Raw genomic sequence first — 25,266 nt, forward strand, 5'->3', positions numbered from 1 at the left:
AACTAGTGACTTACAGAGCTAATATGACAATAAATTAGCGATAAGAGAGGCCTCGAAAGAAGACGTGGAAAGATGAAGATGGGAAATGTCGAGAATGTATGTCCAGCTGGTTTTATTTATTTATTTAATATGGTTTGAAATCAATAACTTCCTTGGGATTTAGGTCTGATCTCAAATTCTTAGCTTGGGCTCGAACGCACTCACATGAACAAAGGAAGGCGAGTTGAGAATGCGAAGCTCGTAAGCAACACAGAAACACAAGATGGGTTACGAAGAGTTATCAAAACGTATTTTATCCATACACTGTCAGTTCATTGTACACTAAACAGGTGATAAGAATAAAAAAAATCATCAACTAAGGAATGTTATTTTGATATTTGCGTTGATTTTCTTTTTCTTGCATTTTAACATGTCCAAACCACAGTGATTTATATCATTTTTTTGCTTGATATAGCATCATCTGCACATCTTGTCATTCTTGTGTCAGTAGTTCTAAGATGTAGTGCAAAAGCAATAACATTCTGTGAATTGCCTTTTCAGGCACTTTCTACTTTCTTGCATCCAGTCGTCTTTGAAAAACATCAAGAAATCGTTCATATTTTACTTTTTAACTGCAAGGAATCTCTCAAACACAGAAACGTCACGTCTCTCACCACCTAGTGGTAGTGCTAAGCAGTTCTTTCGCACCAACGTTGTGACTGTCATGGTACTACATCTACCAAAACTTTCGACAATCACCTCGAATCGGTTGACTGTTGACTGTCACGGAGCTGTTGATTGACAGGTAAATGTTGCCACTAAGCTCGTGATTAGCTGTCACGGAACCGTGCGAAGTTGTTGACTGTCACGTTCAAGAGAGTAGTAATGAATTTCCGTGTTGACTATAACATAGACGTCTCTGAAAGTCACGAAATTCTTTGCCTCCTGTCATGAAACCGTTGACTCTAGTGAACAAAGACTGTCAACACTGCCACTAACGTTTGGGATCTTTGAGTATGTGGCTCGTCTATTCCAATAATTCAGTTCTCTGAAGGACAATACCAATGCTAGCATGGTCAAAATCGCTGTAGCTGCGAAAAGTCCCCCCAATATGACCAGATAACCGTTACGCTGGAAAATCCTCCGACTCGTGACTAGAGTGGCATGATTACATTCCTTTCCACTACACTCTTGTACGCAACGTTTGGCGTTACACGTGAACGAGCATGCTCCAGATAGACACTGCTGTCCACAATAACCGACGTCACTTGTGCATTCCATATGGCAGTTATGACATCTTTGGTAACAAGTCCCGGATGTGCACGTCATTTTCTTACATTTGGAGCCATCGCAGGCCTGGTTACAGGTAGCGTATTGTGAGTCTCCGTACGTAACGCCACACTTGCATGACACGTCACTGCACTGTTGAAAGCAAGTGTTTGATACTGTGACGTTGCAGTTTACTGTTGATGACGCGTCAACGACGGCAGCCAGAAGAAATTCTGTGATAATCACAATGAAGCAAAGCATCTTAATATCTGTGAAGAGATGCAGAATGATAATAGGAGGTTATAGCTTTTTCTTGTCAAACTTACGTTAAAGAATGATTGACATGTAGTTCATGTATATGCAAGATCCGTGTCAATAATGGCCTTGATCACCATGAATCTTTCTGTGGCTCAGTGGATACTCGAGTAGAGCGCCCCCGCCAGGTCTTCGGGAGGTCATTACCCTGAATCCTGTTGAGGACTCAGAATTTTTTTCCTTTGTCACACGCTGTTGACATGTAACGATTACATCTAGTTTTTCCTTACAGTCTTAATAGATTTTCAAACAGACAGGTAAGGAGAATAAACACAATCATCAGCTAGGAGATGTTGCCTTGATGTAGCACTACATGAGCACTGGCACCATGATAACATAGTCAATAACGAGAATTAATTTTGAGCTTCACTGGTTCGGTGTGAATTGACTGGCGAGTGTGTGCTGAGATTTACAGTTGAAACCCGTCGGAATTCCGATGCAGTGTCCCCATCTTCTGTCTTCTCCATGTCAACATATCCCGATTTAAGTGAATGTTTCGAATCAATCAAAATCTGCATGACCAAACATGTTCGGCCAGTGTGAAAGAGAAAGATCACTCATTAGATTAACGGGTCACTTAAATTGATTTTTACCATACTTTCGAGAATTTAAAACGTATCAAGCACGACGTTCTCACACTTTCCAGGGAGAAACAGCGAAAAACACCATTATCGAGTTGAGATACAGTCTTAGGACAGAGAAGAGAAACTATATTGTCCAGGTTTTTCACACATTTGTCATATAGGAATTCCCTTCTGTATAGCTCGTTATTTGGGTAGATATTTCTTGTACTGCTATAAATCGACTGGAGTAAATATTTGGTCGCTTGAATTCGAGATTGAAATACTGATCGTGAATCGAACAAACCTTAGATTGACCCTCAACGCAATAAGAATTGAACTGAGGCGTACTGTGACATGCTGTTTCGAACAGAGATGACTTACTATGAGCGGTCTATATAGTCATCGGTTTTTCTAATTAGATAAATTACGCTTTGTGGAAGGCAGATTGTATGCCAGTGCTTGCAACAGTGTGACTGCTCCGTGATCAGGTAAAATAAATCAGTTTACTTTTGGCATTAAATTGACATGTTTGCATTTTGTAAGCGCTAAAGGTGTTTTAGACTCGACGATAATGGCAAAAGTTGAAATGCTAACCATTTCTTTATATTTAGTATATTTGCTTTGGCTTGTTTTAGTTCTATATCAAAAACGATGTTTTCATTGCGCTAGACTGAAAGAGCTGCCCCCTTCTTCCCCGTCTGGCGGAGGACAGATTTAGTTGTAAAGATCTTCCAAGGGACTCAAACCTACACACGTAACCTTTACGGCTATGGCCAATTAAGTTAATAAAACAAGCCTATCAAAGAAAACTGTAAGCATACCAACCTTCAAAAGATTGCTGTTAGTCTCGCTAAACGGAGCTTAAACCCACTGTCTTTTTGAGGTATCTGTCTGTATGTGACTTGTGAAAATGCCGTATAAGCAATATTCATCAGATGCTAATGGACTGAATGTGATTAATAAGCGCTATTTATAAGGGAAAACCCCCCCAGTGACGGCACTGACGTCAGCATTCCATTGTCTGATAAGAGTCAGGCGGAAAAAGAAAGCAAATAACGGTTTCTTAGAAAGTAAGGAACTTTAAAAACGCGCTGTATTGAGATGAGGTATGTTAATTTACATCACGTACACTGGAAGAGGTTAAGATATGCTTTTTTCAGACAAGCCACATTCAATTTTCGTTCTATCACTTTCTGTTTACCCTACTCGTGATCACAGAACGCTGTCGGATAAGACGGTCAGGTCAAAAGGATCAAATAATTTTCCTTTCTGTTTCTGTTGGTTTTTCCATTAAAACAATACAACAATAGAAACATAAAGATTAGACAGCTATCAATAATTTGAACTAGACCTTTCTTAGCAAACAAAAGCTGAAATTGGGTTGACTAAATATCTTCTAATCAGTGGCAGAAAATTTGATTTTACCCTCGGGTGTGTACTTGCCTTCACTCATGTTTGAATCGACTCAGTTTCTCTGTCTAAGAGTCTGGTTAAAAAACTAATTATCCATGCTCATGGAAAAGAAGCGCCATATTGTTTGGGCTGCTTGAGTATCATTGCTGTAATAACAAATCTTTGTTTTGTTTTGTTTTTTTTTCCTTTTTTGTCAAATAATGATGAAAAAAGGAATCTCATTGCTGTGTGGGGGTGATCAAAGACGTAAAATGAAAAAGAAACAGTTTTTAAAACGTAAAACTAAAACTCCATTTCCTGTTGTAAAGTACTTCTCGGAAGTTGGGTAATAATTCTATACCTTTACGTGTTTCACCCAAACGTTTAAACTTTACGCACGAAAGCGAAGGTCTGGATCTTTCTTTGTCGGGAGATGCACGTGCTACGACTCACTCGAAGTGTAAACAGACAATTTGAAATGCAAAGCTTGTACAACAAAATGGACTTGGGCAAATTTAATTACATTCAGTCACTGGAATGATGAGTGCGAAAATGTAAAAAGAACAGAGCGTTTTCTGTCACGTGGCCAGCAGCCATGCAAGTCTTATTGGAACGAAAGAAAGTGTTTACATATGAAAAGAGTTCAACTCTCACAATCACAGGAATGGTTTGGGGCATCAACATGGCCGCCGTTTCATTGTCTTAGGACGCCAATATGGCTGCTGTGAGGTCATGTGAAAACACTCTATACCAATAACTCTCTTTGAAAGACTTGTGCTAGTCTTTTACAAACCAAAGATACAAAGAACTGCACAAAAATATCCAATATCAGACAAAATAGTCAAAATAAATACTTTGGTTTTGCATTACCTATAACAGTGGACTAAATGCAAGAGATATTGAGATTTCTAAACCACCCCCCACCCCCTTCCCCGCCATCACTCCGGGTTCTTTTGTACAAGAAGTCAAAAGCTATGAAATTTAAATTCCTTTGAGTTTGAAACGAGCCTTCGTCTTCTAAACTGCAGTGAAGACTATTTATTTTGAATTGTCCTTTTCAAGGTTAACTTTTCTCATTTGCATAACAATTTAATCCAACGTGGCCGGATGCGAGGCAATCTCGGGTAGAGACTCCAATTCCTTATATGGGCAATTCTTACTGTTTGCCAAACAGGTTTGATACCGTTTGACCACTCTGTACAACATCAACATGTCTGGCCATCAAACAATGTTTGATCATGTTTGATCGCCAAACATTTTCTGTTTGGACAGGGCTTTAGATTATATCATAATACACATGAGAAAAGTTGACCGTGAAAAAAGTTGTTGTCGGCCTTCGGGCAATGTTTGAATTGGACAGTTTGTCATTTACATCTGTTATTTCAATGCGTTAAACTGTTCTAATCACGCCTTTAGACGTTTTAGAACATACTGTAAAACAAAATATTTGCAATACACTTGTTGCAGCAAGTTTCTTGCGTTATTTCGGAAACTGAGAGATTGTCTGTTTGTCTAAATTCAGGTCCGTTTTGGACCACTTTGATCCTTGCGGTCTTCGACAGTCATGAATTCCTGTTGACTCAATTAGTAATGGGTCCTGGTATTTTACCGAGTCTTTTCACTTCTCGTCACCGTATCTGTCCTCTGATCGGTCTTGATATCAAGATTTCCAGAAACTAACCTGATTTCAGCGAAATTCTGAGCGGCAGTGCAAACGAATTAATCCAAGCTGAAAAGAATTGCGCGCTGAATCCCTCCAGACTTGCAATTGCGCGGAGACAGCGCCCCCAAATAAAACGTGCGTTTTCTAACGAACTGTCAAGTATAGTCACAACGGGGAACCTTAGTGATTCTCATCTTCAAGAGTCTTTTGTCGTGACAGTTGACTTCCTGCTTACCAGCAGATGTTTTCTTAACTAAATACACAACAGGAAATCAATAAAAAAACAACGGTTGGAACGATATGCACACATCTCGTGCAGTTTAGCACAATTCCTGTACAAATTTATAACTTTCAGGTTGTTTAAATACATTGAATTTTTTTCGAGGTTTATTTTAAAATTGTCACGTAACAATCGTTGGTAGCTCAGTCAATTTCGTTATACATGAACGTTACAAAATAGTCAGGAAAATTGACAAGATATAGGAAAGCTCCACTATGTGAATTCTGAGCCATTCAGGTCTTGGATGACTAATGCGAAGTTGATTTATCAGCAGGAACGAATTTATAATTTTATGTATACACTTGCTCGAACAGGCGTCACCGGAAACAGTAAAAAAATATCCTGGCTACCTCAGGTCACATCTTTAGGCGTTTAATGTTCAATAACACGTCTAGAGACCAACTGAAGCGCATGCAACGCAGATTATCTGTTGTCTATACATTGCTTAATCCTTTTATTACCCAACTCTGAAGAACTGTTGTAAGAAATGTTGCCTTTGAAATTTTGTATAAACCTTCCTTACTTCCTTGAGCTGAATTTCAACTGTGTCTGAACATAACTGAGCAGTGAGTCCACGAAGTGAAAGCGTACAAATATATTTTTTTGAAGTCGTAAAGCTGGTTTAACTGGTTAGAGACTCCTGTTTGAAAAAATCTTCTTAGCACCATGGGGTGAAATACATTTTTTGTTTGGATATTACTTGGATTCTAAGTCAGAGAATTTGCACTGAATAGAAAGAAGGACCTCTTCGACTGAGAACTTCAACAGCTGCAGTGTGTTCGGTCACATGTGCATAGGCGTTGTATCTTAGTTCAATTCTTAGCGAAATTTCGCAGTTTCCGTTTGGACGGGAATGTTACGACCTGACCCTTAAATCAATACCCTGTCTCCGACCGGCCTTATAAAGCCATTGTTAAGGGCTTTTACTAATGGTCTTATCGATAATGATGAAAGAGTAGCTTCTGAAAAAAAAACATACCAAATTCAAGACTAGAGTGCAAAAGCTATACCCTATTTGAGACCATAATGGTCAACATCGATACATGTACCCTATTTCTGACCAAAACGGCTAAAAAAACCATACCCCTCGAGTTCGGGGCACGCTCATACTTATATTTCCCATTCAAGGGAGAAACCCTTAACCAAGGAAATATAGGAAATGTCTGTAGGCGTACCGTGGGATGTGTCTGAAAAGGTCAGAGTTGTCAACAGAAACCTAAACTAACTGTAGCGTTCTACTCAGATCAATTCACTATCAAATGTTATCCCCGGGTATATTTTCAAGGTAATATAAGAAAGAGTCTGTGGGCGTGTAGTGGGATGTGTCTGAATATATCAAAGTTGTGAACAGAGGCTTAAGCTGTAGTGTGCTACTGAGATCAACTCAGTATCGTATTTTATCCTGTAAACATTCTATTCCATGTATGAATCCGGGCTCGCGGTTACTATCAAGTAAAAGTCAAGCATTCAATAGTTTTTAATGCGTATAGATCAAATAACTTAAAACAATGTTTGTCGCTCTCGCGTGATCAAACGAGTTAGAGGACTACGGAAAACTAGTTAAACCGGTCTTGCGGAGCACAAACAACGTTAGGTCGCTTCGTTATTTGTACGGGTTTAGCGAGTTATCTGTTGTCTACTGCATGGATAGGAATCATATTGTATTAAAATCGGGATATTCTGTTGCATCGTGTCAGAAGACGTAAGAAATCTTCGGAAAATTCGTAACTGTGCACAAACTTCAAATACCCGAGGTCTAACGGCTTGTATTATCCCTCGTATTTGTGAAATATTTGACAGTGTTGCATAGCAAACCGTAAAATAACCAGTAAATATGTATAACTGAGATAAGAGACAATCACGACGCGTCTTCTGAATAAGTTCGTTGTTTTGTTCTCCAGAAACCTTTACTGTTTTGCAGCACACAATGATTCCTTGGCGAAACTAAAACACGTACGGACAGATAGCGATGATAACAAAGAGAGTCTGGATCCGGGGGTACTCTACAACGTTTCGCACGGGGAGGCCTCGCTCTTAGGTCCAATCCAATTACCTTCTTGTTTACCACTTTGACAGAAAAGGTGCCACTTTCGGGCGTAGCCTCCCCCTATAGGTTGTTATAGGGAGTACCCCCGGTATCTGGATGACCCCGCGATATTGTCGATTTATTTTACCACAGACAGAACAAACTAAAATTATATATAGAAGGTTCCCGGTAACTAGAATTCAAGTGGGATTCGTTTAGAAGCAAACATGTCCGTAATGGCCAGTGTACATTCACTTACCATAAATATTTTGCTGAAGCTGGGATAAAATCCGAGTCGGAAAATATCTGCACAAAGGCTCCAGTTCGAGCGAGATGAGTTCATATATTCACCTAGTGCGAAAAATGAACGGATGTCGATGTGACCAAGAAAAAAATCTCAGTTTCCACGTGAAGATCTAGATGGCTGCGTCGTTTATACAAATAGCAGTGGACTAAACTATTAAATCACGCTGCGAAGAGTGAGCAGTACGTGATGTTATGATAAAATATCATTTACATACGTTGCCAACTGAAGTCAAGTTGAGAGTAAATCTTCGGCAGCTGGGAAGAACATTTCTTTCTTCCGTCTGGTTTGGCTTTATAACTCGTGTAAACAAATAAACGCTGTTTTAGCACTACATGAATGTGCAAGTGGTAGATAGCACGATGTAATGAAATTATAATTTCTATGTTACTATATTGTTCTTTAGCCTGTTCAGTCTTTTTCCATGTACTTGCACTACCCTTTTATGGATACTTAACCTTCTGATTCTCAACAGTGATAAGCCGCTACAGGCAATGTGGGAGTCTGGGCCTTTCAGTCCCTTATATGGAATTAATACTAAGTTCGGCTGTGAATCTATTAAAACAATTCCCTTTTCTTTTTCTTTGGTTATTTTAAGCAGGTCAAGAAGTTAACGAGCTGATTGTTTCTGAAAGCTTGATTTATTGACTTCAAACCATGAATTCCAAGACGAATTATGGTATAATAAAAACAAATTTAAATAAGTTTCATGTTGATCTTCGCCTCAAGTGCAATGAGAGGTTAAGCACGTCCACATTTTTTTTCTTTTCGCCAGTCTAAGACTATTTCAGTTGTTCAAGTGGAGATTTTTTCATATATATGATCGGAAATCCAAACTTAAATTACTAGTGACTGACGAAACTAATATCACAATAAATTTGTGATAAGACTGAAAAACCTCGAAAGAAGACGTGGAAAGATGAAGATGGGAAATGTCGAGAATGCATATCCAGCTGTTTTTATTCATTTAATCAATATGGTTTGAAATCAGTAACTTCCTTTGTACTTAAGTCTGATCTCAAATTCTTGGCTTGGGCTCTAACGCACCCACCTGAACAAAGGAAGGCGAGATTAGAATGCGAAGCTCGTAAGCAACAAATGAACACAAGATGGGTTACGAGGAGTTATCAACACGTATTTCTCCATACTCTGTTAGTTCATTGTACACTAAACAGGTGATGAGAATGCAAAAATCATCAACCAAGGAATGTTATTTCGATATTAGCGCTGATTTTATTTTTCCTGCTTTTTAACATTTCCAAAACCCAGTGATATATATTATTGCCGTTCTTGTCTCAGAAGTTCTTGCCATTCTTGTCATTCATTGTCTCAAAAGTACAGAAGCAATAATGGTGTATTGCCTTTTCAGGCACTGTCTACTTTCTTGTATTCAGTCGTCTTTGAAAAACATCAAGAAATCGTTGACATGCGACATTTTAACTGCAGGGAATCTCTCTAACACAGAAAACGTCACGTCTCTAACTACCTTGTGGTAATGCTAAGCAGTTCTTTCTCACTAACACTTTGACTGTCATGGTACTACATCTACCAAAACTTTCGACAGTCACCTCGAAACGGTTGACTGTTGACTGTCACGGAGCTGTTGATTGACAGGTAAATGTTGAGTATCACCAAGCTCATGATTAGCTGTCACGGAACAGTACGAAGTTGTTGACTGTCACGTTCAAGAGAGTAGTAATGAATTTCCGTGGACTATAACCTAGAGGATTTTGAAAGCAGTCACGAAATTCTTTGCCTCCTGTCATGAAACTGCCGACTCTAGTGAACAAAGACTGTCAACACTGCCACTAACGCTTGGGATCTTTGAGTATGTGGCTCGTCTATTCCAATAATTCAGTTCTCTGAAGGACAATACCAATGCTAGCATGGTCAAAATCGCTGTAGCTGCGAAAAGTCCCACCAATATGACCAGATAACCGTTACGCTGGAAAATGCTCCGACACGTGACTGGAGTCGCTTGGTTGCATTCCTTTCCGTTACACTCTTTCACACAGCGTTTGGCGTTACACGTGAACGAGCATGCTCCAGAAAGACACTGCTGCCTACAATAACCGACGTCGCTAGTACACTCCATGTGGCAGTTATGACATCTTTGGTAACAAGTCCCGGATGTGCACGTCATTTTCTTACATTTTGAGCCATCGCAGGCCTGGTTACAGGTAGCGTATTGTGAGTCTCCGTACGTAACGCCACACTTGCATGACACGTCACTGCACTGCTGAAAACAAGTGTTTGATACTGTGACGTTGCAGTTTTCTGTTGATGACGCGTCAACTACAGCAGCCAGAAGAAATTCTGTGATAATCACAATGAAGCAAAGCATCTTAGTGTCTGTAAAGAGATACAAAATGATAATAGGAGGTTATAGCTTTTTCTTGTCAAACTAAAGTTAAAGAATGATTGACACGTAATTCATGTATGCAGGATCCGTGTCAATAATGGCCTTGATCACCATGAATCTTTCTGTGGCTCAGTGGATACTCGAGTAGAGCGCCCCCGCCAGGCCTTCGGGAGATCTTTGGCGCTGAATCCCGTTGGGGACTCAGAATTTTTTTCCTTTGTCACACGCTGTTGACATGATGAACATTACATCTAGTTTCTCCTTACTGTCCTAATAGATTTTCAAGCAGAAAATAAACAGAATAAAGAAAACCATCAACTAAGAGATACTGCCTTGATATAGCACTACATGAGCACTAGCACTGTGATAACATAGTAGCGAGAATTTATTTTGAGTTTCACTGGTTCGGTGTGAATTGACTGGCGCGTGTGTGCTGAGATCTACAGCTAAAACCCGTCGGAATTCCGATGTGGTGTCCCCACCTTCTGTCTTCGGCTCCATCTCAACATATCCAAATTTATTTAAAATTGAGGGAATGTTTCGTGTACAACAGAAACCTCGCGTTGCTTAGATTTAAGTCCTAAGGCCGTACGAGGTTCTTCCAAGCTCAGTATTGTGTTAGCCGATTTCTGTCAAACATCCCTTCACTTTTCCGATTGCGATCTGATAGTGACGGAATCAACTGTCATATAGGGTAACGTTTAAAAATTCTTCGACGACGGTTACAATTCAATTTATCCAGGCTCTTAGCTCTTCGCAAACCTCTTATACACACTGAACTGAAGAAAGATTGCATGTTGAAGCAGAGTCTACCAGCTCGCTATTGAGTTACAATAAGCCATTAGATTTAAACAACGTACTTTGCTTTCTGTGCTTCTATCAGCTTTCGACAATCTTAGATCAACTTATTTCAAGATTCAATTCGAATTAACTCAATTATATTTGCGACGGTGGCAGCCAAGAACTTAGACACATCGAAACACAATGTTCCTGAACTACTTATTTTATAACTACTTACCTCAGATTGTTTTATCGTAAAGTTCAGAAGATGTCTCCAGCTAAGTGTATCAGTTGCACGGAGAATTCAAGATAATTACAATCGCTGAATTTACAAGTTTAAACTTGTTTTGCCAAATGGGCGTTGTAACACGCTTCCGACAAACAGATTGGTGAAACTTGAGTAAATTCTGAAAATAGGCATGGATGTCACCACCGTTATTTGTTTCAAGACGACCTCATGCAGACAATTTTCGAAAAGAAAATAACGCTCTTAATTAAGGAGAGATTATTTTTGGTATGGGACTTTAAACAAAGCGATATTTTATTCGTATTTTCTTTTTGCCAAATATTTAGCCTCCCACTCGCTATTATCAACATATTTACAACCACAGAATTTCTCCTCCTTTGTAGGACAATGGAAACTAGATATCATTCTAACAAGTCTTGTGACTGAAAAAAATAACTTTTGAACTTGCACAATTAAAACCGGAAAGGAAGTAAAACTGACCTTTTGTCTTTCCAAAATTAAGCCTAAGACGTGTCCAAAGCTAAAATGCTTTCGACCACATAGTTCCAAGACCCTTAAAGTATCAAGGATAAAAGAGAAATCAGGAGAGAAATGTATCTCTTGGAGCTGAAATATTCGTGACATGAAACATGCATGCTATGCAAAGTTAATTTTGGTTTTCAACCACGTGGGCGACACTAAAAACCTCAACTTGAAGAGGTGCAAAACCGATTTCCTGATTTCGTTTTCGTATCATTGGAAAACAAGTTCAAGAGCTTCTCTACGCCCACACACTTTCGACTAGAGTGAACCACATAGTAGGAGAGCATTCCCAGAAGAAACTTATGCTTTTGGTCTTCCAGATATAAGTAAAATACTTTCCTCTTGTTAGATTCCTGTTATATGACGCTTGGGTAACGAGTTGTCAGAGCTCATATCCTGAACAAACCCATATATCGTGTTTGAGACATGCTATATACTATTTCAAGACAGAAAACCCTGAAAACAATACCTTATCGACTGACACGTGCGCCCACGAAAAAGACAAACAGGAGAGTGGCTAGTTCCCCCTCCGGACTGTTAAAGCAGTACAGTCATCCGCGATCGATATGTGCCCAAATAACAAGTAAACAGGAAATTGTTTCTTCATTGAAAAGCAGCTTTAACTTTATCACAACTGATAAAAGGATTGACTTAAATAGACTTTGATAATCACAGAGATTATTCAGAGAGCATTTCAAAGGAGCCCGAGCCAATTTAAAAAAGACAACACTCACATTTCCAAGTGTTGTGCCCAGGACCATGATTTGTCGGTCATACTCGCTTCCTATTTCCTCTTTTTCTGAGTCATGCTAACACAACCGTCCGTGTAAAGATTACACGTATGTTAAGTCTCATCTTTAACCTGTGCGTTTAAACAGTTCAATTCCTTAAACTCTACGCAACATTACGTTGCGTTTAATTGATTACAAATGTGTTTTTTTCCTTTGAATTGCCGGCTGATTTCACGTCACCAGACGATTGCTATCAACTGCTCAAAACCCGGTGACCGACCTTCAGTATGAGGATTAATATCAATAAATATGAAATGTGCCAATAATACTTCCTTCTTAGACTTAAGACCTGAGGCAAGATAAGATCAGTTTCTCTAACAACGCGTCATGATAAAAATCTGGGGGCGTGTCATATCACCAAGTAGCCTGTTCCAGGCTCTCGGTAGTTGGGGACGAGGAAAAAAAAGGGCGAGCGAGGGAAAAAATGAGGGAGGACGTTTTTTTCTCTCGCTCGTTTTCGCTCGTCCCCAGCTACCGAGAGCCTGGAACAGGCTAATCACCAAGTGTCTAGGTCACTCCATTAGACCAAGTAAGAGGACCTTGGGAACGAGGATGGTTGATACGTACAAAATGTTCAACAAATAAAACCTTTCAAAAAATATTGTTTCAAGGATCGACAATTAAACTTGGAGCGCCGGGCGAGTTTAAAGCAAAGGTATGGCAGTGCTCAAAACTTTTGGGTCAATTTTTATGCTGCGAAATTCTCTTTATGTTTGATATAGCTAAGATTTTATAATTGCTTAGTTCGGGGACTACAATTCGAGTTGTAATTCGTTGGCACACTTGAGCGACATATTGAGTTAATGTTAGCTTTAGCCGTCATGTATACCTCGTGTCCATTCGATCGTTATATATTGCGGCGGTATTTCTCGTCGCGCGAGCAACCAACGATTAATGGCACTTGAGGGAGGGCATGGGGTTTGGGTGTGTAAGGGGGAGTGGGTGGGGCGTGGATGTGTGAGGGGTAGGGGCGGGAGGTGGGTGTGTGACGGGGAGGGTGGGATGTCAACAGTTGTGATAGAGCTATTTAAGAGGAGAGGTTAACCTTGACCTATTCACGTAAATTGAATATGATTTAAAACTATTTTACTTGCAAATCCTGAAGTACGAGCATTGATCGCAAGCTTTATACAAAGAAAGCTGGGCCTGGAAGAGTAAATACTCTGCTTTCTTGCCACGAGTTAAGGTATAAAATGGACGTGTCGAAAAGGAATTAGCCAAATTTGTATAAAACGCTTTGTTGAAGGAGCTATTATGCACAAACGGATGTGTTGCCGGAGAGCTTGTCTGGGTTACCAGCTGCCAACACAAATATTTAAAGATTATGTGCTTGAGGTTAAGAATACAGTTGATAGTTATATTGTCACTGAAATTTTAAAACCCACGGAATGACCTCATGAATGGGGGTTCGTCTAACTAAGGTCTGAATCTCAATTATCAGTTAGATTTTAATTCCGGTGTTTCTCAGTTATTGCTGGTTTTCAGTGTCACGCAATTCGAAAAAGATCAAAATAAAAAAACAAAACCGGTCAATAGACAAAGTCCAGAATCTGGGAAACAAAAGAAGGTAAATATGCAAAGACTCTCGCCAAAATTCTGATCACAGCAATTTTTCTTATGCGAGATATGCGGAGAAATTTTTTACCCAAATTTACAGAGATTTGTATGGAGACGCCATGTTGGTGCCCATCCTTATGGGCACCAACATGGCGGCCCGAAACCAACAGAAACATCTGTCACTGAGTTTTGCTACAAAAGCGTGAATTTATCCCTCGAGAAACTCTAAAACATTAAAATAATACTTTTTCTAAGACATGAACTGTTCAGATAGCCAAGTTCCCCGAAATGAGTCACGTTTTTAACCATCATGACAGCTCTCTAGGCCGTCATGTAAATGCCGCGTCACGCAAAAGCTTAGAAATTCAAGCGTAGTGTATCACAAAACCAAGAACCCATTCGGAGCGAAAATTTGTATGAATATTAGTTTTCAGCTGCTCTTATACATCATTTAAGTAAAATCTCAGGAAGATCAATAGTTTTGTTGTTTGAATTTTAGTGACGTCATGTGAAAACCAGCTATACATAAATTTTGCAGATCTCGGATCTCAGCTATCCGGCAGAGTTATAGGAGCGGTGGCCTCATGGTTAGTGTGCTCGATTTCGGAGCGAGTGGTCCGGGTTCGAGCGCTGGCCAGGGACACTGTGTTGTGTTCTTGGGCAAGACACTTTACTCTCACAGTGCCTCTCTCCACCCAGGTGTATAAATGGGTACCGGCGAATTTAATGCTGGGGGTAACCGTACAATGGACTAGCATCCCATCCAGGGGGGAGTAGAAATAATCCTAGTCGCTTCATGCTGCAGAAACCGGGATAAGCTCCGGCCTGATGCACCACTTGGCTGGTATGCAGACCTACTTTACCTTTTTTTACAAATAAAAAAAGAGTAAATCTTGCTCTACACGGGACTCTTCTAAGGTTAAATTGTTTTTTAAACGCGATGTCTCGGGCAGTTTTACTGCTCTTCTTCAGGCAACGTATCTCCAGCTCAGTATGACGGACGTTGTAAACAGGAGAGGTTCTGAAAGTGTCAGAAAAACTGTTAAATAACATTTTTCAGTTCGTGGATATCGATGGCAATCCGTGTTAATCTTCTCCATCCTTATGCATCTTTGTTCCTTAAGTTTATGCTTTATTATTATCTCTTTGGTGTTTTTCTACCTTAGTCAACTATTACTTTCAGGTTTCCTTCAATTTAAAAGTAATTTCGTACGTGGCCAGAATAAATCACAATACCGTGGCTGAGCTCCTTAATTTGCGCAACCTTTCTCATATTTGCGCGTTTGTAAGTTAATCTCTCGGTGTCTCGCTTAAGGAGGGGGGTGAATAGGGGTATGCAAATCCGCCGATCCGTGCCATTTTTTCGCCAAATCCGTCGATCCGCCAATATTTTTGTTCAAATCCGAAACCACAACCACATCCGGAAACAGAAGTGTAAAAGTTCAAAGGTAAACTGATAAATGTGAATGCCATTGTTAATTTTGTAAAGAAGGCAACATGCCTGATGACTATAACACAGTACAATTCCAATGACTGTTTAAATGAGCTTCCTTGTTAAAAAGAAATAATTTTGGATGAACTCATTAACATACCGACCAAGGCTGAAGAAAGATCTATGATCCAAATTTCGTTTAGGACCTAAGATCCGAACATCCAGACAGGCACAATCCGGAATCCGCGCCAAAATTCACAGCTGATCCACGATCCACTGTGTTTTCAAAATCCGCGAATCCGCTCGATTTACGGCAAAAATCTACAATCCGCGCGCTTTTTAAGGCCAAATCCGTCGATCCGAAAACCTATTCACCCCCCTCCTTAAGGTACAATCACGCTTGGATAAAGAATGGATGATAAACAAGTTTGCATGACTTTAGCCAGTCGTCTGCACGTTACAAACAAGTCTGGAAACAAAATCACGTAGTTAATCGTCAGGCAAACAGAAAACAGATGAAATTTGGCCGAACAAACTGCATATAAACATAGCAAACAAACACTAAATCAGGAGCTTGGAAAATTTCCAGTAAAGTCAAGAAATTATTTTTCTGCATGGGCGAGTCATTTCTGCGTACGTGAGTCATGAACCTTGTTGACGTTTAGCTTAGGAACTTCGTAATAATTTTAGACTAAACGGATTGGTGACGTACAGGTAGCAGTGAGCGAGGGATCTCAGCGGGATCATTTTGATTCCCAGTTCCACTGTCAGTGAGAATGTCACAGAGTGACTTGCAGCCAGCTAGACCAACCGTTGACCAAGGAAACTGACCGCAACAAGTGAATGTATGAAAGATCACATGTATTTGAACTGCGGAAAAAGATATGAAGACATGACTGATCATCGCAGTTATATGCACGACACAACGAAACTGACCTTGCCACGCCTTTTAGATCGCGACAGTCCCGGAACAAGATTAGAGTTGAACCCGTAATCGAGTGGACTTTTTATGACATACACATTGCATTCAGCATGAAGGGACGGGGGTAGTAAAAAACTTTTCCCAGCTCCTAAGTTTCGATATTTCAACGCGGTCAATACTTTTTTGGTCACGCGGTCCAAGCAGATGCGTCACGAAATGAATTGACCGTGAAAGTCTGGGAGAAAGTTGCACTAGGCAAAGACAAACTAACCTATAGATGTCAGAATAGACGCGGTATAAGTTGACGACAGCATGATGTGAGCTCTAGACGTTTGAGCGAGACTAGAACAGCGCCGGAAACTGTTTTTTACGTCAACGACTGAACTAGACACCTTAATGGTAACTTGAGTCAGAAAAGTTCACATTCTACAGACGTGGAATAATGTTACGATGGTGCTCGCATGCTAGGAAGTTCACAGTGGTTGTTTAGTTAGGCGCCGGCGCGGCGTAGTGACACACACTAAAATAGATTTACTTGAATGAAGGAAGAGCGTCGTCTAATTTAAGTCTACATACATACATACATACATACATACATTTTATTTGTTATCAAATTAAGTCTCCTAAAGATTGATCAGATGAATACAATGTGGACGAAAAACACAGGCAAGAGTCGAACACAAATACGAAATTGTTTTGTTCCTTTTTTTTTTTTTTTAAATAAGTGGCCTGGGAATATTAATTTAGCCTCTTCTTTTGTCCTAGCACGTATCGGCTTACTGCTTCACTTATGTAGCATTATAAGATATCAATAAAAAGAAAAAAAATATTGTTAATGCCGCAAGATTGTCATAACAAACTCTCGCTTCTCAAGCGGTGCTACTAGCTGCCACGTAGATTTTGAAAGTCTTCATAATGGCTGCTGAGGATTTGTTAGTAAATCAAGACATTCTCAACAGCCAATGCGTCATCTGCCTGTTTGTTAATGTATGTGGAAACCAATCACTCCAATATGATAATCTATTACCCTTATAAAATTTTAGATTTCGATCAGGGGAACCTTCTCAGTACTCAACTTTAATCCTCATTGCATGTAGAAAGAAGTTAGTACACAATATTTAGAAAGTACTCAAAGAAAATGGAAGCAATTTCTGTCTTCGTTCAAAAGTCAAGTGATACTTGCTTGCCTTGTTTTCGCTTTTTAAAAGGGGACAACAAATCTCACAAGTACTCGATCGCAGCCACCTTAAAAAGGTCAGAACGGCACATGAAATCCTTAGTGTTCTTAAAAACCTTCTACATATGTGTTAGTTGAGTTCGCATGACGAATATGAACATCTTTGAAAGCTTTTGTATGAGTTCCTTAATGCAATAAAGGCCTGCCAACCTGAGCTTTCTAAACACCATACAAAACTAAAAGCGCGACAAAACGACTCACAACTGTAACTGACTTACTTTGTAACAGAGACGTCTTGCCGGCCGGCTCCAAGCAAACTCTGCTTCAAGGGAACTCCCCTACTAGTAGATAAAGTAAAACAAAGGCGAGTTCAAAAAAGAATGCTGTAGATCAGAAGTAATGAAATATGCTCAAAGCAATTTCGGCCTCACTTAATTATCTTTCCCCATAATAAGATATATAAAGCAAGCTCGAAGCAGAACCTCCCCTTTAGGTAGATTAAGTGAAAGTATGTTACTTTTGACTTAATTGCGCCGAAGTCCCTCAAAAGTGTTCGAAAATTTCAGTCGAATGGAACTTAGTGAGGTTCAGTTAGAGAATCGAAACCCTCAAACCGGCACATCTGCACCAGCAGTACCTTATGAGGCAAGATTTACCTTAAGCGACTTGCTTCTAGCGGACGATCATGAACACAAAGATGTAAGTTTGCCAGCTAGTCAAAGGTTAAAGGCATCGAGTTGACAGTCAAAGCGTTACGGCTTAGGACGCAACTTCAAAACAGATGTACAGTCATATGGGCGTTACTCGGAAGCAGGCATGTGTATTGTCAATATCTGCGTAATTATGAGAGCGTACGACATTTCCCTCTGACATTGACCCACAACTAAGAAAAGAAGCGTTGAGCTGAAGGTTTATCGCGAAAAAAATTCTTATGAGTCGTCAGACCACCATGGTATTGAAAAAGAAAAAATAAAGAAAACTTTTCAGGTCGATTTTCCGAAGGTCAAAAGCACTCGGCACTACATAGCTCACAACAAAAGCTTGCTTGGAGCTACGAGCATGGCACAACGCACGTTTATAATTCAGCGCTTACCTCGTAAACTAGATTGTTCCTTTCACCTGGATTGAAAGAACTCTTGATGAAGTCTTCTATTTCAAGAACACTCTCGAGTCTTCTATCATCAGTGACAAGCACGGTTTTTTAATTATTGTTTGCTTTGAATTTCCTTCATGTCGTTTTAAAAATTTTACCCAGGTTTGATTAATTTCATGCCGCGTTTAGGTGCAGAAAAAATGATCAGAATTTAACTAGACCTGTCATGATGATTTCTAACTTAAAAGATATGTTATTTTTTTAATGGACAATACAAAGCATTCAGTTACAGATAAGCAATTTATCACATAGTTTAAAAGCACGGACTATTCTTATTGGATGGTATTTCTTTTTGTCTCTTTGTTTTCTGGCTCTTGGCCATCATTGTTAAATTCGGTGACCTTGGGATCAACTAAAGAAACCAACATTTAATACTTGTCATACAGGGGCATACAGTAATGAACGACGCGTGCTTCCATATGGAACCGTCTGCACCAAAAAATTCCATCGGGACTCCCAGGAGTTCCTCTGCTGGGTCCCCGAGGAGCCTTTCCCCCTATTCCCTCAACACATTCTCAAGTTTAGAACCGTCTTTTCCGTTTCTCGATGTCAAGGGACAATCCTTTGTCGGGCTCGACCACAGGGAGCCGTCTGCACCCAAAAAATTCCATCGGGACTCCCAGGGGTTCCTCTGCTGGCCCTCGAGGAGCCTTTCCCCCATTCCCTGAACACACTCTCAAGTTTGCGACCCTCCTTTTTGTTTTTCCATTCAGATATTGTTTTGTTAAGGTAAAAGTAGAAGAGTGGATGATACCTAATCTGGTCTAATCTGAAGCATTAAGTCAATCCGAAATTCTCAAGGTAATCTTCTTATTTGAATACCTGACATCTTTGTATTCCTTTATTTTGTTCAAAACGTATTCCTGTTATGAACAATTAATTATTATAATTATGAGTGAATATAACAAAAGTTTGTTGACATAATAGGCTTGAATCTTCCTTTCTTTAAATAGGCTTTTCTGTCTCTAATTTTTAATGTTGGGCAAATACCTTTTTTCTGAATATCTAACGGCTTTATGTTGTTTTTCATAGCTACGTTTAAACAACTACAATTTCCAGAATTCTGTTTCTAATCTACTCACAGCAATGTCACTTCTTAGAAGTTGTTCATCTCTACAGGTCTACGCGAGTCATATGCACATGACGTGCGGTATAAACTGTAGCTGAATGTTACACTACAAAAACGAGTCAGTGCATTCTTGTCTTCATCGAAAGCGACCCTTATATTTGGAGTACATGAAGTATTACTTTGTTCCCTCCACGGGGAACTACACAAGAGTCTTGTGTGAGTAGGCTGTGTTCCCTCTCGTACTACACTATTGAATACCCTGTGTTCCCTCTTGTACTACTCTAATGGGTGCCCTGCGTTCCATTTTGTACTGCACTATTGGGTTCCCTGTGCTCCCGCATGTTCTACACAATTGTTGACTTCGTCAGAAAAATTCTGACACTGCCGCCAAGATTACGAGTTACAAGGGGAGCAGGTCTTCTTCTTCTTCTGAATCCCATCTGACTACAAGACAAAGCCAGAGCTAGACAAGTCAAAACGGTAGTGGCTGCGAACAATCCCGCTAAAATAACCAAGTAGAGGCGCGGTATAAAAGGTTCCTCGTGGTCTGAGGGCAAGTGTTTACACGTCTTCCCATCACACTCTTGTACACATCGTTTGGCGCTGCACTTAAACGAGCATGCTCCGGACAAACACTGCTGATTGCAATAATCGACGTCACTGGTGCATTCCATCTGGCAGTCATGACACTTTTGATGACAAGTCCCGGATGAGCACGTGATCTCCTTGCACTTGTTACGTTCGCAAGTTTGGCTACATTCAGTGTAAACATAATCTCTGTCACTTGATGAACATTTACATGAAGTGCTGTTACACTGTTGGAAGCACGTGTTTGATAATATCGAGTTGCATTTTTCGGTCGGCGATGACTGGACGGTCAAGGCGAGTTGGAAAACAGCTGAAACCAAGATGATCCTTAGCATTTTATCGTCTGGAGAAAGGAAAAAAACACAATTAACATGAATGCTGTCAAGCCCTCGACCTCGTTCTCAGGGTCGCTGGGTACGTCAAGACGAGAGGCACTGGGAACTAGGTTGTCTGGACTCTGCTCCCCAAGTCCCACCCATGACTATGAGTCTCCACTCACGGGAGGTGTCCGTTGGCGGTGATTCAACTGTGTAAAGACTACGCGAAAACACCGAGGAGTTCAGAGCGAACACAGAGTACTAACACAAGACTCTTGTGCAGTTTCCTGTGGAGGGAGCAGAAGTCTGGCATGGCACAAAGTTAAGATGCTATTAAAAACGCTCACTAGCATTTTAAATTCAAGTGGTCAACAATTATTTCTTCTTCAGTTCAGTGCAAAATCAGTACACTTCCATGCAGAGAGGTAACGAGAATAAGACGAGATGTCTTGATGAGATATCAAAAATTCTCGAAACTGTGCATAAAGGGAATGATATGTATAGCAATCAGAATTTCGAGCGTAGAAGATTCTTAGGGTGAAAGTTATCATAGCATATGAAATGAAGATTTGGCAAGATTCCTAAAGTAAGAGACGATGATATATTTAGACTGATCGGGATAATTTATTCGAACTTTAGCCCATCACGCAGATGTTTGGCTGCCAGACCGTTTTCCTCTTTCCCCAGGCCTCCCCTGTTTTTCCAATCCAAAATGGCGCTCGCGGCGTTGTTGGGTTGAAGCTCAGAAAGTTTGCTTAAAACTGAATCATTCGCCATGATTTTTGTCTAAAATTTGCTCTTCGTTTGGTGCGAACGTACTGAATAAATCCTACAGCTGCTCTTTGTCCAGTAAGGATATGCCCGTTATTGTTCATCAACTGTAGCTATCTTTCCTGGCTTCCGGGAAGACTTGGTAATTAACTTCTCGTAAAAGATGTCGGAATGCGGAATGGTTTGTAATCAGGAAAGAGGGCAATGCCAATCGGTTTTTATGCGATCTCGATCAGTGCGCAGGGCTCTGATGGAGCCCAAAATAACTGTGATAAACAGAAAATAGACAGCCAATGTAGATAAAAATTATTCCTTTAATTTAGAATATCCCATTACTCAGTCAACAGCTGGTAAAAAAATTCTCGAAATTTTCGTTCTCTGCTCCAGGGTAAACATGAACAGCCTCCTTACTGTTTGCCAGGCATCTGGGCAAGTGTATACACGAGCCGAATCAAACTTTTAATCAAAAAGCGTTATTACTAATTTGACAGATCTGGTTGAACGTTTCAAAAAGAAGATAAAATCTAGTCGACAGAGGATCAAAAAACCAAAACCGCTCGGAAACTGATAGTACATGTTTGGCCCTATCCGCACTGGCAAAAAAGTTATGTAACGATGAGTTTTCTATATTTTGGTGTTGAGTTTCTTCCACATGTATAGTGTTCGATGTAGAATAAAAGATGTACCGTCTTTGCCAAATCCTATTGTTTCTTCTAATACTTATAAACTAGATACCGCAGGCATAGTTTACTAGTGAGAATCTTGAATCGTGAGTGATTGTTTATACTGGCTGGTTCGTTAATCTCTGGGAAACGTCCCTCATTGCGTAAATCTGCTTGAGATAAGCTTAAAGAAACTTCAAACAAGTACAAAATCCTTCCGTTTAAATATCATTGTTGATAGTGACAATGCAATGCGGTGTGAGGCACGGCATTCTTTTCTCGCTCAATCTTCTCTCTCGGGTAATACCGTCTTTGCAGAGTTTGTATCGACTGTAGTTGAACTCGAGATTGACAAAGACATGCACGCAGACTTCCGTGACTGAGAATGGTGCAAAGTTTAACCTCGTCACGGGGAAACTACCTGATCGCACGCTGGCGTAAACAAATTTGGTCAAAACATGTTTAGGAAATGCTCACATTACCCCATTGAGTAAAACACAAGTCACGAACTCTTATCATTCTCTTGAAACCTAACGCGCAAAGACGAACATGTAAAAGATACCTCATAACTGTTGTTCTTAGAAGGAAAACACACCATTTTTTTCGAGTAATTCGAAGCACACAATTTCGTCGCTCGTGCACGTTGATGCTAAAGGTAACAGCATCGAAACAGCACCTTCCGATTTGAATTTTGATAGCCTGTGAAATCTCACTGTAGCTATCAGACCTTTGACTATTGTTCGTAATTGTTCGGTTTTCATTTTTTAGAGACAATGCGTCTTTTGTTGGGAGCCATATTGGAAATATTACGTGTTTAAAGTTAGGAGCGATTAAACATACTTGCTGGGCCATCCCAAAACTGGATAAATCGACAAACAGAACATTTACCTTGATTTGAATAAATTCCTCCGGCTCTAACGGTCTATTGAGTCAAGTTCAGGCTGACATATGTACACTTGTTTGTACAAAAGAGCTGTGAACAATGGCCTTTGTGAGGATTAATAAGCCGGCCGGGGGCTTGGCATCGGTCTGTCATATGTCTCTTCCAAACAAACCGCATACAACGTTCATTGTCTTTGTCAAAAATCGATGGAAAGTTCGAAAAAGGTTGTTTTGAAGTGAGAGAAATTCCACATCTACGATTTTTCCATCGAGTTGGTGTACTTTTCTTGAGATGGGCAGTTCGCCAGAATTTTCGTGGTCAGCTCCTTTGATACCGGGTCACGGCTTCTAGTTACCATGGTTTTAACGTAATTTCAAAAACATGCACGGTTTGGGGGTCCAAAGATCAAAAAAAAAAAAAAAAAGAAAGAAAGAAAGAAAGAAACTTTGACCGAAAGCTCTAACCGAACCAGAAAGGGTCTATTTCTCGATAAAGTACGCCAATTCTGGAATAACGAATAAAACATATTGTCATCGATGACTTTAAAAACAAAGTACAAAAAACAAAGGGAAGTTTCAGTTTCAATGGGCATTCCAGAATTTTTGGAATTTTTTTCGCACATTCATAAAGGCAGAACAAATATCATACTGCTTGTTAGTCTACAACAGATGAAAGGATTACTTTTTTAAACCAGAAAAGAAAGGGGTTTTAAAGTTTTAAAATCCTCAGTGGCATCCACAAATTATATTAAAACATGATTGTTCCCGGCTGCTGAAGGATACCGGTGACCTTTAATTTCCTTCCTTTGCTCGGACATTTCCTCGAATATTAACGACTCTGTTCTCTGATTAATTCTAAACACTTTCCCCACGCACGTTTATAAAGTATTGTCGTTGGCATCGTCGTTGAGGAAGAGAAATTCACGTGATAAAGGATTTCTTGCAGACACTGTCTTGACTTCAACGAGCCCCAATAAATTTGAGAATTTACAAAATACATTCCCGAATTATTGAAATTTTTCGCAAAATCGTCTAAAAGCAAACAGCACCGCATAAAAATATTGATCAATGGCAACTGTTTGAAAGATCAAACTTCAAGATGCATAAAACCACCGCATCAACCCGGTGTTTCTCTGAAAATAAAGAGTTCCGTTTGCATTGCGTTTTGCATTACCTTCAAACCGAGAGAAACCCGCACAATCACGGTCGTTTACTTCAGTATGAAGAAACAAACAGAAGATTAGGGAAGATACCTGAAAATTTTTGGCAAATATTTTAATCTTTTGGGGGGCGTTGTAACGTCTGGACCGTGAAAACTCTTCAACCGGAAATAACCTCATCAGAAACCGTACATCGTTCAAACAAAACCAGAATCTTTTAAGATGTTCTTTCTGTATTGAAATTGCACGTGATTACACACTTGGTTCTAGCATAGCAAAATTGCCAAGACTTACCGATGGGTGCAACGCACAGCTCCAGATAGATCAAGTGATTTTCACCTGAACTTGATCACGAAGGCTAAGATCTGTTGTTTCTTCCAAGTGCTTGTAAGATTGAACTCTTTTACCTTGGTGAAGAAGTATGTCGGTGGAGATGCCAGTTAAGATATCTCTTTGATGGTTTCCAGAAAGGTTTTTGACGGACTGCCAGAAGGTCCAGAAGCGTCAAATGATCATACAATTGTCAAAGCACGTACAAACAAAGTTCGCTGACCCGTTTCGTGAAAGAGGTCAGACTGTGCTGTTTACAGTACGTGAAAATTCTATCGGTTTTTTCTCTCTGTCGAAAGCTCAGTTAATTCAGTTTACCAACTTTAGATACGACCGAGAAATACCCAGACGTTTTTTAAATAAACCTTCCTTCAAGACGTTGTACTCAACAAATCAAAGAAGAATGGCATCAAACTGTTGACAGATTCGAGAAGAAAAGAAAGATAAGCTTTTCAGTCACGTGAATTTGAAATTTCCTCGTGATCTGCAAATGTTCTCTCAAAAAATGGCGGGACAAGTCACGCGTGACGGAAACTAACCAATCAGAACTAATCACGTTCAGAGTCGTACCCAGTCTTCGTTTTTCAACGGAGAGGGCGGCGGTGAAGTCAAAAACGAATATATTGTTAGACATTTTGTTATTGTTGCATATTTTCACGAGTAGCCCAACTGACGGGCAGAAAGAAACAACGACCAATAGAGATTCGACGGTTTCTTTTCCAATATCCAGTCTTTAAAGCTTTTTGGCACTTT

The 25,266-nt window shown here is 39.9% G+C and overlaps 3 protein-coding genes across 18 annotated transcripts; all 3 read right to left on the reverse strand.

Annotated features, from left to right (window-relative positions):
• Window positions 1–267: 267 nt before the first annotated feature.
• Window positions 268–8,063, reverse strand: LOC149113665 (uncharacterized). 4 transcript variants are annotated; one of them, XM_089286197.1, is made up of 3 exons: window positions 8,009–8,063; window positions 7,747–7,838; window positions 268–1,517 (listed from the first exon to the last, which is right to left on the reverse strand). In XM_089286197.1, the coding sequence occupies exon 3, from the start codon at window positions 1,507–1,509 to the stop codon at window positions 928–930; it is 582 nt and encodes a 193-aa protein (XP_089142323.1). In that variant the 5' UTR covers window positions 1,510–1,517; window positions 7,747–7,838; window positions 8,009–8,063; the 3' UTR covers window positions 268–927. The 4 variants fall into 4 exon arrangements, with proteins under 4 accessions (XP_089142323.1, XP_089142324.1, XP_089142325.1 ...); XM_089286198.1 differs by lacking the exon at window positions 7,747–7,838 and having other exon boundaries at window positions 8,009–8,052; XM_089286199.1 differs by lacking the exons at window positions 7,747–7,838; window positions 8,009–8,063 and adding an exon at window positions 5,200–5,355.
• Window positions 8,064–9,001: 938 nt separating this feature from the next.
• Window positions 9,002–19,410, reverse strand: LOC110050211 (uncharacterized). 12 transcript variants are annotated; one of them, XM_089286204.1, is made up of 4 exons: window positions 18,675–19,410; window positions 17,860–17,922; window positions 11,661–11,733; window positions 9,002–10,143 (listed from the first exon to the last, which is right to left on the reverse strand). In XM_089286204.1, the coding sequence occupies exon 4, from the start codon at window positions 10,133–10,135 to the stop codon at window positions 9,554–9,556; it is 582 nt and encodes a 193-aa protein (XP_089142330.1). In that variant the 5' UTR covers window positions 10,136–10,143; window positions 11,661–11,733; window positions 17,860–17,922; window positions 18,675–19,410; the 3' UTR covers window positions 9,002–9,553. The 12 variants fall into 12 exon arrangements, 10 of the variants coding, with proteins under 10 accessions (XP_089142330.1, XP_089142333.1, XP_089142331.1 ...); XM_089286207.1 differs by lacking the exon at window positions 18,675–19,410 and adding an exon at window positions 18,238–18,584; XM_089286205.1 differs by lacking the exon at window positions 11,661–11,733 and having other exon boundaries at window positions 17,860–17,919.
• A 131-nt stretch (window positions 19,411–19,541) lies between these two features.
• On the reverse strand, window positions 19,542–24,928 carry LOC149113666 (uncharacterized). 2 transcript variants are annotated; one of them, XM_089286210.1, is made up of 2 exons: window positions 24,478–24,928; window positions 19,542–20,734 (listed from the first exon to the last, which is right to left on the reverse strand). In XM_089286210.1, exon 2 carries the CDS (start codon window positions 20,724–20,726, stop codon window positions 20,148–20,150), a length of 579 nt encoding a protein of 192 aa, XP_089142336.1. In that variant the 5' UTR covers window positions 20,727–20,734; window positions 24,478–24,928; the 3' UTR covers window positions 19,542–20,147. The 2 variants fall into 2 exon arrangements, with proteins under 2 accessions (XP_089142336.1, XP_089142337.1); XM_089286211.1 differs by lacking the exon at window positions 24,478–24,928 and adding an exon at window positions 23,030–23,491.
• Window positions 24,929–25,266: the final 338 nt, after the last annotated feature.

Source organism: Orbicella faveolata, unplaced genomic scaffold (genome assembly GCF_042242905.1).
Source record: "Orbicella faveolata isolate gen_17 unplaced genomic scaffold, um_ofav_v1 contig_14, whole genome shotgun sequence".
In the NCBI taxonomy this organism is placed as follows: Eukaryota; Metazoa; Cnidaria; class Anthozoa; order Scleractinia; family Merulinidae; genus Orbicella; species Orbicella faveolata.